This window comes from Etheostoma cragini, chromosome 12, assembly GCF_013103735.1.
Source record: "Etheostoma cragini isolate CJK2018 chromosome 12, CSU_Ecrag_1.0, whole genome shotgun sequence".
Lineage (NCBI taxonomy): Eukaryota > Metazoa > Chordata > Actinopteri > Perciformes > Percidae > Etheostoma > Etheostoma cragini.
Genome location: NC_048418.1, coordinates 20,698,181 through 20,710,254, shown reverse-complemented (window position 1 = coordinate 20,710,254; position 12,074 = coordinate 20,698,181). Strand labels below are relative to the sequence as shown.

General features: G+C 38.9%; 1 protein-coding gene and 1 long non-coding RNA gene across 2 annotated transcripts in view; both read right to left on the bottom strand.

Moving 5' to 3' along the window:
- Positions 1–120: 120 nt before the first annotated feature.
- On the bottom strand, positions 121–1,752 carry LOC117953832. Its single transcript, XR_004658696.1, has 3 exons — positions 1,433–1,752; positions 342–368; positions 121–188 (listed from the first exon to the last, which is right to left on the bottom strand). It is a non-coding gene; the product is annotated as an uncharacterized LOC117953832 (long non-coding RNA).
- Positions 1,753–2,276: 524 nt separating this feature from the next.
- The window catches only part of apol1 (apolipoprotein L, 1), a 19,991-nt gene continuing 10,193 nt past the window's right edge, over positions 2,277–12,074 (bottom strand). The window contains exons 8-15 of the mRNA XM_034887518.1: positions 11,746–11,770; positions 10,716–10,850; positions 10,470–10,526; positions 8,703–8,756; positions 7,798–7,875; positions 7,308–7,347; positions 6,369–6,420; positions 2,277–5,418 (exon numbers count right to left, since the gene is read on the bottom strand). Of these exons, the coding sequence (XP_034743409.1) occupies positions 4,482–5,418; positions 6,369–6,420; positions 7,308–7,347; positions 7,798–7,875; positions 8,703–8,756; positions 10,470–10,526; positions 10,716–10,850; positions 11,746–11,770 (1,378 nt within the window). The 3' untranslated portion in view covers positions 2,277–4,481. The remainder of the gene's footprint in view (positions 5,419–6,368; positions 6,421–7,307; positions 7,348–7,797; positions 7,876–8,702; positions 8,757–10,469; positions 10,527–10,715; positions 10,851–11,745; positions 11,771–12,074) is intronic.

Below are 12,074 nucleotides of genomic sequence, written 5' to 3'. Positions count from 1 at the left end.
ATGTTTGAGATACTTCGGCCTACAGGTCTACAGGTCTATGCAAAATTTGTGGTGTCCTCCAGGTACAGTTTGATGTTCTGAATACATAAACAAAAGGTAAAACGATTCTTGATGCTGAACTTACAGCGTCTTTAGGTCGCGGAGGCTCCATAGCAGTTGGCTTCTTCCTTTGGGTCATTTAGTTTTATCTGTAAAGACAGTTTACTGAAATGTGAAGCCTTCCTTGAGTCATATTTAAAATAACCTTTATTAAGGTCATGGTATGTTCACTTCAGCAAACAAATTAACACACAATTAACTTTGTCTCATAGCTAATTAGAGCTTTGGCTTTATTACAGTACCTCTGCAGGCTTTTGGGGAGGGTTTGGCTGTGAACAGAGAAGAAAACACAAGTGTGTATTGTGTATTGTGTATAGGATAGCCCTACAGTAGGTTAGGTTTTACTTTCATCTGTGGTATGGTGAGCCCAACACTAAGATGTGACCTTGTTCTCCCAAAGATTGGAAGAACTTTTTTTTGCAAGATTACCTTAAACTCTGTCACTACGTCCCACAAGTTCTTGTTATGTTTGGCAGTTGTGAGCAGTACCTCCATTTCCTTTGTCCATGCCATTTCATTACTGGGAAGCAAGCATCTTGTTTGTTTGCATACTACTATGTAGCTTAAATTTGGAACAGCACTCTGGAATTGAGCATTTTTGCTCAATTTCCTATTGTGACAAGTCAAAATGTCTGCGGATTGTACTGAGAACCTTATTTATAGTATCAAATCATGACAAGAGTCATCTCAACTTTACAGATAGAGTAGGTCTAGACCACACTCTATAATTTATAAAGACCCAACAATTGTAGGATTCCCCCAAGAACAAGCTACTATAGTGCGAATTAGTGGCAAGGAAACACTTCCTACTCTTCGAATAGGGAATGAAACATAGTAGCTCGATAGTATAAGTAACACACAAACGTTCAAAAATATAAGATAGAAAAAATTTAAATAGTAAAATATAAGAATATCAAACAAAATTATGAAAAAGAAAGAAATGGGATTATTATTCTCAATTAGCCTGAATAAGCAAAACTAAAGCATTGCCTTCGGTAGTTATATTGATAGTAGCTACCTTTATCTTAGCTAACATAATAAACTATAATTATTATACAACTGATTAAAAAAAACTGTCACTAGACTAAAAAAGGTAAATTCATTCATTCAAGTATAGGAAACAATACATTTAACATAATGTTCACTTAGCTAGTGAATGAACCATTTTAGAGAAGTAGCCGTGCCAAACTCTGAATTACTGAACATTAGCTTAAATGCTAACGTTATAAACTGAAAACGTTCTGCTAAAAACACACTCGTCATTTAGCCAAAGGGACGTTCAATTCATTAAATGTTTAAACAACAACAGTTGACACACAAGCGGTTCACTTACCGAAGATTTGAAGACGGTTCAGAAACACTTTACATTCAGTTCGTACCAATTAATATCAAAGCAGAGACCAGTGGAGGCTCCTTTACCGTCACCAGCGTCCGTTAGCGAGAATCATAATCTCTTTCAATGGCACTGTGTGTCGCGACATTCCCAGGAGTTTTTAGAACTCCACCACACCCGCACATCTGCACACATGGGGCATTCAAGAGCTACGCAAAAAGCTCCGAAATCTCAGTCGCATCCGACTTTAATTCGATGATTTGTAACACTCGTCAAAGTTAGATAGTAAAACAAAATGTTATTCTAGTTACAGTGATCTATTTTTCACCCTGCTGCAGTGATGTAGAATTGTACTCCAGGGTGTGGCCAGTACACTGTGAGGTCACGATGGGTGCGGTTTGAAGTAAAACCGGGTGCCCCCCAAACCCGGACCAGCAAGTGCAAGTTTGTATCAGCTGGCCGTGGTTTCCACTGCATTTTTGTTCTTCACACACAACGGCACACGATGCTTGTGTCAACCTGAAACGGCCGCTCTCTGAGGCAACATAAATTTATCCTCAGTCTTATAACTGTGTTATACAAGCTCAAAGCAAAAATCTTTATCATGCCAGAAAATGTAAATGGTGACCGAAATGCAGAGACTTATGCAGCTAGCAGACTTCCATCCATATTCGTCCGGAAAAAAAAAGAAGGTAAGTGCTGTAGGACACGTTGACAAACAACTTTATCTTGGTTATTAACTGAGCAAACAGCAACTTGGGAAAAGGAAATATAGTGTTGAAATAAAGTGTTACAGTCTTTGCTCTAATGCATTTATACTTTATGAAACACAGATTGACAGAACATGTTTCTCTCACCTTTAATTATCAACTTTACATTTTTGACAGAGTTCTACAATATATTGCACATAAAAAGTTAGTATCGAATAACAACCCCACCCAGAAAAATAAATATTAAGTTCAATGCAAAGAGCACAGAGTTGAGATCATCAGAGATTAGACTGCATATCAGACCCTGACTTTGAAATAACATTCCTTCAAATATTAATGGAATAATAAAAGCACAGGTTGACATGGTCAAGACTGGTCTTTACAGTCCTGTGTCATTCCAGTCGTCTCCAGTCGTCTAATAAGAGATTATTTTAAACCCCGAACCCATTCCAGTATCCAATGAGACTGAATACATGATTAAAACGTATATTTCTCATGTATGCACATGGAAATAAAACAAACTCTTGGCAGTAAAGTCTAATGCATCACTTGCCTACCTAAAACCTTTTTTTAACATTATGTTCTAGCCTATGAATTGCAGATGTTTACTAACAACAACAATGTTTTACACATTAGTCTTTAATGGCCAAGACATACATTAAGCTTTGCCACCTGGTTTAGTAAATCACTAGTTTTCTATTTCGGTTTGGTTTGTCCGTTTGTTTGTTTGTCTGCGGGATCATGGAAAGACTACTACTGCCTCGAATAATGTCAAACTAGGTGGAAAGGTGTGGCGTGGGCCACGGACAAACACATTACATCTAGGAAAGGATATGAATCACAGGGCAAATACACAAATTATTTTTAACTTTTAAACAAAAACTTTTGTTTTTGCTGTATTCTTTTGGCGTTGACAAATCGGTTCCTGGCGTGTCTTGGCAGAGGTTTTTGCTCTCAAAGTGCCCTTCTAGTTATGTCACTTTATTGGTTCTTTTGTAAAAACAATCTAAAACAAATCTTATTACCACCGTTCCTCAAAATGAGACCAAAATAATTAAGTTAAGACTTACTTACTTAGTTAAAACATCCCACATCAGATCAAAAACCTCAAGCAGAGGATGAGCGAGAAATGGTTTTGTTGCAGGCCTGACACTAAAATAAACAACATAGACACAGAAAAACAGACTAATGCTGCATTTTATCATAGGGTATTTCTAAGGCATTGTAAATAATAAAGGCAGTCGTCCCTAAGAGTATACACAATCTCTACACCTGGTCAGTAAAAGTCCTTGTGTTTCAATTCAAAACAACACACTTTAATGAGACTCTAAGCAATACTTTTAAAGTCTAAATTGTAAAGTCTACAAAATACTTTGTACCTATTTCGTTTTCAATAATCTAAAACTGTACTACTCAAATACATGATTTAGTTCAATCTTTGTATGCCATTTTACACCCGTCGGCACAACAACCAGAGAAGCAGATGTGATACTTTATCTACTGCAAAGCCTCAGTTCCTCCCAGTGGTTTAAATGCTGTTTAGATCCAAGAAGTCAGATCCCTAAAAGAAAAGGCCAGACGTCTTAGAAACTACTCTATTTCATCAAGAGTGGAGTTCCCTAATTTACAACCGGCATGACTGTAGTTTTCCATTTCAAGAAATTAGCACCAACCACCTCTCAGATGCCAACAATGCAGCAGTTAGCTGGAGTGACACTTGGACACATTTTAAAAGGGGGAACTGAGAAACTGACACTTCTGAAACCATAATAACAAAGCACAGTTAAAAGGACTGTACTCAATATACAGCACATTAATATAGCTGCAATCAGATATTAGATATGTAACGATTTAGTGGAGTAATGGTCTCCTGAGCAGAGAATAAAGTCACAAGCTTCTCTATTCTTTGTTTTGATACTTAGACCGGCTGTATGTGCATGTAAGTGCATGTGGCTGTGACAAAAAACTACCTTGCTTTAGATAAGTATATTACTTATCGGCAATAGAGACAGAGAACCACCTGCACTTCTCTCCATTGATTTGTATTGGGTGATCAATTCCATCTGCTGGCAAATAACAGAAAAATACCTAACAATGTTTTATGTAAAGCACTTTCAATTGCTTTCTGAAATGTGCAATACAAATAAAGCTGCCTAGCCTCGCCTTGCCTAAAACCTCCAGTGTGGTGATACTCACTAACAACAATGTAAAGAACCCTAAATAAATATTATTATAAGCTCCTAACCCAAAAGCGTATAACACCATGCGCTCTGTCTCTATTGTCTATGAGTAACATGTGAAGGTAATGCCTGCCCCTTTAAGGCCTTTGACATTTTCCGTCAAACATATTCTCGGTTCTCATAGTTCTTTTTAATGTGGTTGATTTCGTCTTCACTTGAACTGTCATTTTTCTCTTTCTTGTCACTGTCCAAAGCAGCTGTATTATTGCGTGTGTGTGTATCTGGTGTGGTGGTCTGCAGCTCCCCACGTATCCCGTTGAGCTCCACCAGACCATCATGCAGCTGCAAAGCCACCTCCCTGATTTTGGCAGCAAACTCTGACTTGGCCCCTTTCTTCAGTTCTTTAGAGTCCTTGGCCACAAAGTAGATGTCCATGCCTACAAAGAGTCCCGAGAGTACACCAGTGGCCATACTGGCGATCTGGACCGCTCTGGCGGCTGTGCTGCCTGCCATATTGGCGATCTGCACCACCCGCATGATCTCATTAGCGTTGTTGAGGATCGCCTTTCCTGCCATGGCGCCGTCTTCGTAGAAATTAAAATTGAGCGCTGGGAAGTCACGGTTGTAGGCGTGCTTTTTCATTTTGATCAGGTCAAACCTCCTCAGGTTCTCAATACCCTGCTTGACAAACGTCAGGCACTTGTTGAGGTCGTCCATCTTCTCCTGATAGTCCTGCACAATCTTGTCCACCTTCTTGCGGTCCATTGAGTTATTGACCTGGTTGGAGATGCCAGCCCCTGCTGATGTCAGCCCGCCAGCTGTAGCTACACCCAGTCCCACCGCTGTCACAATCAAAGAGGTTCCCATGGTGAATGGGGCCAGGGCGAGGCCAGTGATGGTGGCCACACCCCCGAGGGCGCTGGTAGAGCCGCCGGTGATTTGAGCAATCTTTGTGTTCTTGCTGAACTTGTCCAGGCCGTCTGCGATGCTATTGAGGTCCATGACGTGCTGCCAGAGAATCTCGGCGCGCTCCGAAAACAGTTTGTTGAAGACACGGATGCCCTTCCGCACCTTGTCTGCCGTCACAGCGAACGCTCTGAAACCAACAAGTTTAGAGTGTTTACAGAGCAACGTCACTGGATCTCTTAATTACTACCTGTGTCTCTAGTCATACACAAAGTGGAGGCTTTATTTGCCCAAGTTCTGAGACATCCAGCTTCCTCCCCAATACATTTGTTGGAGGTGAATACATTTAAGTTTTTTCCGCTGCACAAAACAGAATTCTGACTTTATTCACACAATTCTGACTTTATTCACACAATTCTGACTTTAAACTCAGAACTCAATAAATGTTTTCACATGTGGCCCTAATCCTCTTCTGTATCTTTGCTGAAGAAATTAAAACTGCTGACAGCAGTGCTATGGATAATGCCGGTATTGTATCTGAGACAGTGTGTCTGTTTGATTTTTTCAAAAGTAACTGGGTTTTTAGCAGCACAAACACAACTATATTCTCCAATATATTGGGGTCATTTGGGGGGATATGGCTATCTCAAAACTTTGACACATAAAACTGTCTCCATGGCTAAATACTACTAGAAATAAGAGGTATGGTGTGACTCTTTAAGGCAGGGCTGTCAAACTCAAATTCAACAAGGGAAGCACTGGAAAATAGGAATCCCAGTAAGTGAGTGAAGTTGAACATGTGAAGTTCATTGACATTGAGTGACATTGGCTTTTGTTTAATCGAAAGTCAAATATATTGGACTCTATTATTTCATCTTAGAGTTTTGCAAATCATGAAAAACAAAAATTAAAAGTCGGCAAATCTGCCAAATTCTGCGTTGAGTGTCCTGTAAAAATAGTTGGAAAACAGTTTCAGGTGCCCAACTAGGCAACCCAACATTTAATATGAACCTAAATTGACACGCGGGCCGGATCAAAACTTGCGAGGGGCCGCATTTGGACCCTGGGCCTTGAGTTTGACACGTGCTTTAAAGGAAAAACAACAAAAGACAGTAAGATAATATTTCAGCTTTGGCTTACTTGGCCTCTTCTTTATCTGTCATGTCATCCTCTTGAAACGTGTCCTCCCAAGCTGAGAAGGTAAAAGCAAGAATAGATTAAATTAAGCTCTCTTATAATAACACATTACATAGCCTTATTCTTATTCCAAAACCAAGGGCATTAATTTATTATAACTGCATCCACTGCTCTGGTTTCTAGCTTTCCAACAAATGTTAGAACCTGGCTGCAGGGCTTTGTTCCCATTCAGCCACAGGAGAAAGAAATAAACCCAGAAAACCTTTTTATGGACCTGGCTTTGTGCACAGGGGCACTATAATTTCGAAACGGGAAAAGTTATTCAACAAACTCTCACAAAGCAGGAAGAATATTGTTTGAAACATAATTGTAAGCTGCAGCGTTATGATTTCCTTCAATTGGAACTTAACCCTTGGGTTGTCCTCAGGTCAAATTTGACCCGTTCTCAAAACTTCTAAAGGAGAAATATGGGTTTCTTTTTAACTAAATTACACAATTACAAATACTTAATCACTACTTTCATTACATTTTGGATATTCAATTTTATTTAGGTATAATTTCCTATAAATTAATGTACTGACCATGTATTCCAAAAATAAGTGTAAAACTGGTGCTAAGAAGTTAAAAAATAGCATTGAACGTTGAAGAAGTGACAAAACATTGAAGAAGTGCATTACAGAAGGGACAAAAACGTTAGAAAATGTGAAAAAATATAAGAAACAAATTCAGTAAAAGGAAAAAAAAAAAAAAGAAGTGTTAAGTGCATGGTTAACCGGAAGACATCACAATGGTTAAGGGCTCAACTCATGAAAATCAGCACACCATGTAAACAGAGATATCCACATACTTTTTGTCATCAAGATGAAAAAAAAAAAAACACTCTCAGAACTAATCCAAAAGAAAGCCAAACAAGATGAAATGCTTTTTTTTTTCTTTACTTACACTCCACTGTGTTCCACCAATCCATAAGGTCCTCCACAACCTGAAAGACATATTAGGTTTGTATGGGTTGGAATGTTTATGCTTCCTATACAAAAGATTTAAGCTACGCCGGGAGGAATTCTAAGTAATGACAACAACACTGTCAGCGTGTCCCCATGATACAAGCCTTCCATGATTGTGCACAGCCTAGTAGCCAAGGAGGACACGGAAGATTTAAAAACATGATGGACTGTTCAGAAAAGGTCATTATCATCACTTGCGCAAAAGTTGCCGGACGCAACAATCTTCTGAACGCAGCCATACTGAGAAATCCAGAGAGAGTTATGTGGAGCTGATAGTCTTAATTAGCTTTGTAGCAACTCATTTTGCAACGGCTTCAATGTAACGGCCATTCATTAATATCCAAAGGTTACGCACTGAAGGTTCAATGATAAAACATCGGATTTGATTGAAACGTTACATGGTGACAGAGCTGGCTTCAGAAACCAACCTGTCTGTCTTCAGTCTGTGCTGTGTCAGGACTGAAGTCCTCCAGCTGGTCAAACAAGGATCTATTTCCACCTTCATTCTGAAACAACAGAAATTTCACTTCTTAAAATTCATCCTGTATATTTATACCAAGATTTGTGTTCTCTATGCAAATACAAAACAGTCTGGGTTTACAGTGTAGCAGTTGTTTATGTCAGAGAGACAAAAAGACTTATAAACCAACAGCAAGAATTCAGATAAACTTGTCCAATATCCTCAGTTTCACTTTTTACACTGTATGTACTCAGAGGAAGAAAAGGAAGTGATGGTAAAAGGGATTCCGAATGTACTGTAGAAAAGCCAAAATCTTTCAAAGAAATGTTGAAACGGAAGCAGAGAGACATGATTATGCACATTGAAACCTAATCACATCTCTTCTACCATGCTAAGAATGGGATTCGCGGGATGGGTGAAGCCTCTGTTATACTCACATATGACACCAGAGGTCGGGTCTTTGTAGAACACTTTGTTTCAACGCAATGTTAGTTGCAGTACAAGAGAGTGAAAGTAAAGGAAGGCAGGCTGCCTGGCAACAGTTAAACACAGACGTACAGCCAAACGTTTACCTACTCCTATAATTAACGCATAACATGTCAAGAGTAGTCGGGATGAGCAGAGACCCTGGAGACAAACATAAGTTTGTTTTCAGGGACGGGTCTGGTGATGAAACAGACCTTTTGTAATCCTGAACCCCATTGAGTAAGACTGCAACATGTTGGTATGGTGGATAAATATGCTGACACAGTCTAGGTGGGAAAAGGTTAAAAGTTGCTTTTAATGTAGAGCTCAAGCTCAACGTGTGTGTGAGGAAAAATAGAACGAGAATACAAATCCTTTACATTTTGTCTAAGTTTTATTATCTCTTACCTCTGCTGTTTTACCTGCAGCACCGTCCAGTGCGTTCCTCTGTATGCTTTTGCCCTGACACACACACACACACACACACACACACACACACACACACACAAATATCAATCTGAAATCTAGCTTTTGGGCAGATTTCAGTACTAAGTCTTAAAAGTTCTGGCCTTGGAATCAGCAGGTATGGAACATAGCACAGTGATTTGCACAGAAAATCCTAACTAATAACCTTGCCATCAAAACATGGCAAGGCTGCACACATGCAATTAGCAGAGAGATACAGACTGATGACAAACTTAGAAAACTCAAAATAAATGTGTGGGGATTTTGGATAATGTTTAAGACAGTCCTCTCTCTACCACCATCATGAAAACACCAATTGAGAGAATATCTTGAGAGAAAAGTGTGTTTGAAAAAATGACAAAGAGCACTGAAGCTGTTCTGTTCTCTCACAAGTTAGATCGTAGATTTGACATTTAGTAAACCATTAATAAACGTTATTAGCACATGATAACACACATTAAATGCCTGAAATAGGGGTGTGTGTTGTACTGCATAGCACTTCATGAGGGTTAAATGTATGGTCTACCACATTTAAGTTTCCCCAGTTTAGGGACAAGCAGAAACACACTGGCAAGGTGGAGGTAGGGGTGTGGCCTTGACCAACTGCCACTCTATTGTTTGAAAACCATGATGTCTCTCTCTTATAGGTGAGCCAAATTCTTTGGGCGGGCAAAGCAGAGAAAGGGTAGGTAACCTCGCCCCTTATGACCTCATAAGGGGACAGATCACCAAATTGGACAATCTGAGCTTTCATTATTTTAAAAGGCAGAGCAGGATACCCAGGGCTCGGTTTACACCTATCAGTATTTCAAACCACTGGGGGACCATAGGCAGGCTGGGGAAATGCATATTAATAATAATAAAAAAAACTCAAAGTTACATTTTCATGCCACGGAACCTTTAAAAGCAAGGCGCGTTTGTACTTTGGAGCATAGCTATTCTGAAGGCCGATTTACACTGTAATATTTTTTTTATTTGTAATCTTTTGTAGGTGTGTGTGCTGCTGCATGTCCCTGTGCGCAAGCCTGGACACATTTTACTAATGCGATGTTAAAATAACAATGTGATGCTGCGTTATTGACTTTAGACCAGGTTGTTTTTGGTCAATGGCACAATCACTTTCTGCTGCCGCAAGGTAGCAATATGCCAAGAATTCACCTGAACACATCTCCCTGGAAGACCAGCACGCCCATGGGCGCAAAGATGGCTGCAGGTGCATTTTCTATTTAAACGACGTGGGCGCAGGACAGGACATTGACAACTGCGTTAGTCTTAAAATAGCAAAGACACCTGCGTCAGGCTTTGGGCTACGCTAGTGGCTAGGGCCCACTGTCTTTAAAGAGATACACATACACGGTCTTTAAAAAAAGATTTCTTTTTCTTTTTTGGATGAGCTCAATGAGCTCAAAGTGCAGTCATATCAGTGTTATCCTTGGAAGTAACTGTAATTAGGTGTTAAAATACATTTTGGCAGTGTTGTCCACACAGGAGGAAACACGTTTGTACATGTCACATGTTTGAGTGCCCCAAAGAAGAGCAGGATGCCTGAATGTTACCTTACTACCTTGGTGGTAATAAAATAAATATGCTCATGGTAACATGATCTTGTGTGTAGACTCTATTTCTTTTACTATTACTTTTACATGTTCTCCTGCACTCAGCATATATAGTCTTGATGTACATGCCTTTGTTAACTTTTTTTCATGTTACCTTGACCCGAGGCATGAAGGGATTGTGTCTCTTGACTTGTGGTTTCTTGACTTTCGTCTACAAAAGAAAATTGAGAATAGCAGTGTTATTCTAAGGAAGATACAGGTCGACAATCTGAAATTTTCCTTTACAGTAATAATACCAGTAACATCAACATTTGTTCTTCATGACTATCATTGCAAAAATCCAACCAAGAACAGTTTAATCATTCAACAAGTATTGAGTTTAAGAAATGAGTTAAAATACCTCTGTTTTTTCCTGGCCCTCCTCGACTTTCTGTCCTTCTTTGGGAGAAGAATCATCTTCTTCTTTCAGCCCTTCATCATCAGACTGAGCCTGAAGTAAACATAGTGTGAACAGGATTAAATAAATACAGTGGTACTCATAAGTTTATGAACCAATGCTAAAGTTGACTAAAAAGAGGAATAAAAACATCATCTTTTTAGAAATTAATTTTAATTTTATTTTAATTTTCAGAAAGGGACATGATTTTCTTTGTAAACAAATAATGTATTGTGACTAAATAAATGTTCTTCCTTAAAATACAGGGGGCATAAGTATACACACCCCTAAGTTAAATTCCCATAGAGGCAGGCAGATTTTTATTATTAAAGGCCAGTTATTTGATGGATCAGGATACCAAGCATCCTGGTACAGTTCCCTTGGCCTTTGGCCTCTATGGGCACCACTACAATGTTAGGAGAGATGAAAAGCAATAACTGGAAGAACTACATTTCAACACAGCTGTTGGTGACTTTGACTGAAAGAACTGCCTCTGTGCTATAATGTGTGCTACAAGGATCTAACCTTTTTGCAAATATGTTGTGTGTATGTTTCTTTCTTCAAATATACAACTATTGTTTTTGTTTACTATAGTCAGAAGTCTAATCTCCCCTACTCCTATCACTGAACAATGAAAAGACTCTGCTTCATGTTCGTCATTTATTGTTCAAAATCTTTAAAATCTAGTGATAATCTTAAGATACCAATTATTATCAGTCTGATTGGGATTGGAGAAATGTGTATAAAATAAGGCTAAATATTCCTGGGTAATGAAATAATGTAGCCATTTTTGACGTTATTTCAGCGAGTGCGCTACAAAGCCCAAATAACTGACCATTAAAAACTTAAAAGATGTGTTTTTGGAGACAGACTCTCTTATAGTCTCATTACCCTATTCTGCATTTCATTTATTGCAGGTAATACAGTCCTAAACAAAGAAAAAAAAAAAAAAAAGAGGGAGCTGGCTTGCACCTGCAATAAAGGATATGAATACTGAACTGCCGCCTGCAGACGACTGTCTTGGGAAAGCAAAAGAGAGAGTGTGGTGGTGATGTGACAGAGAAATAAAACCTTATTTTCTGATATTTTTTCAGTGGTTATGCTCTAAAGCACAGTGAGACCAATTCTTTCCAAGTGTTATGTTTAAATGAAACTGTCACGCACACCGAACCTGAACCTCACACGTTGCTTTGCGCTAACCCTATACATCAGCGGACTAATTAACTTCTGGTTCCTTCATAAATAGTTGGGTTGAAACGCGTCTTTAGATCCTGTACTGTACACACACACACAATCACATACATATATATATATATATATATA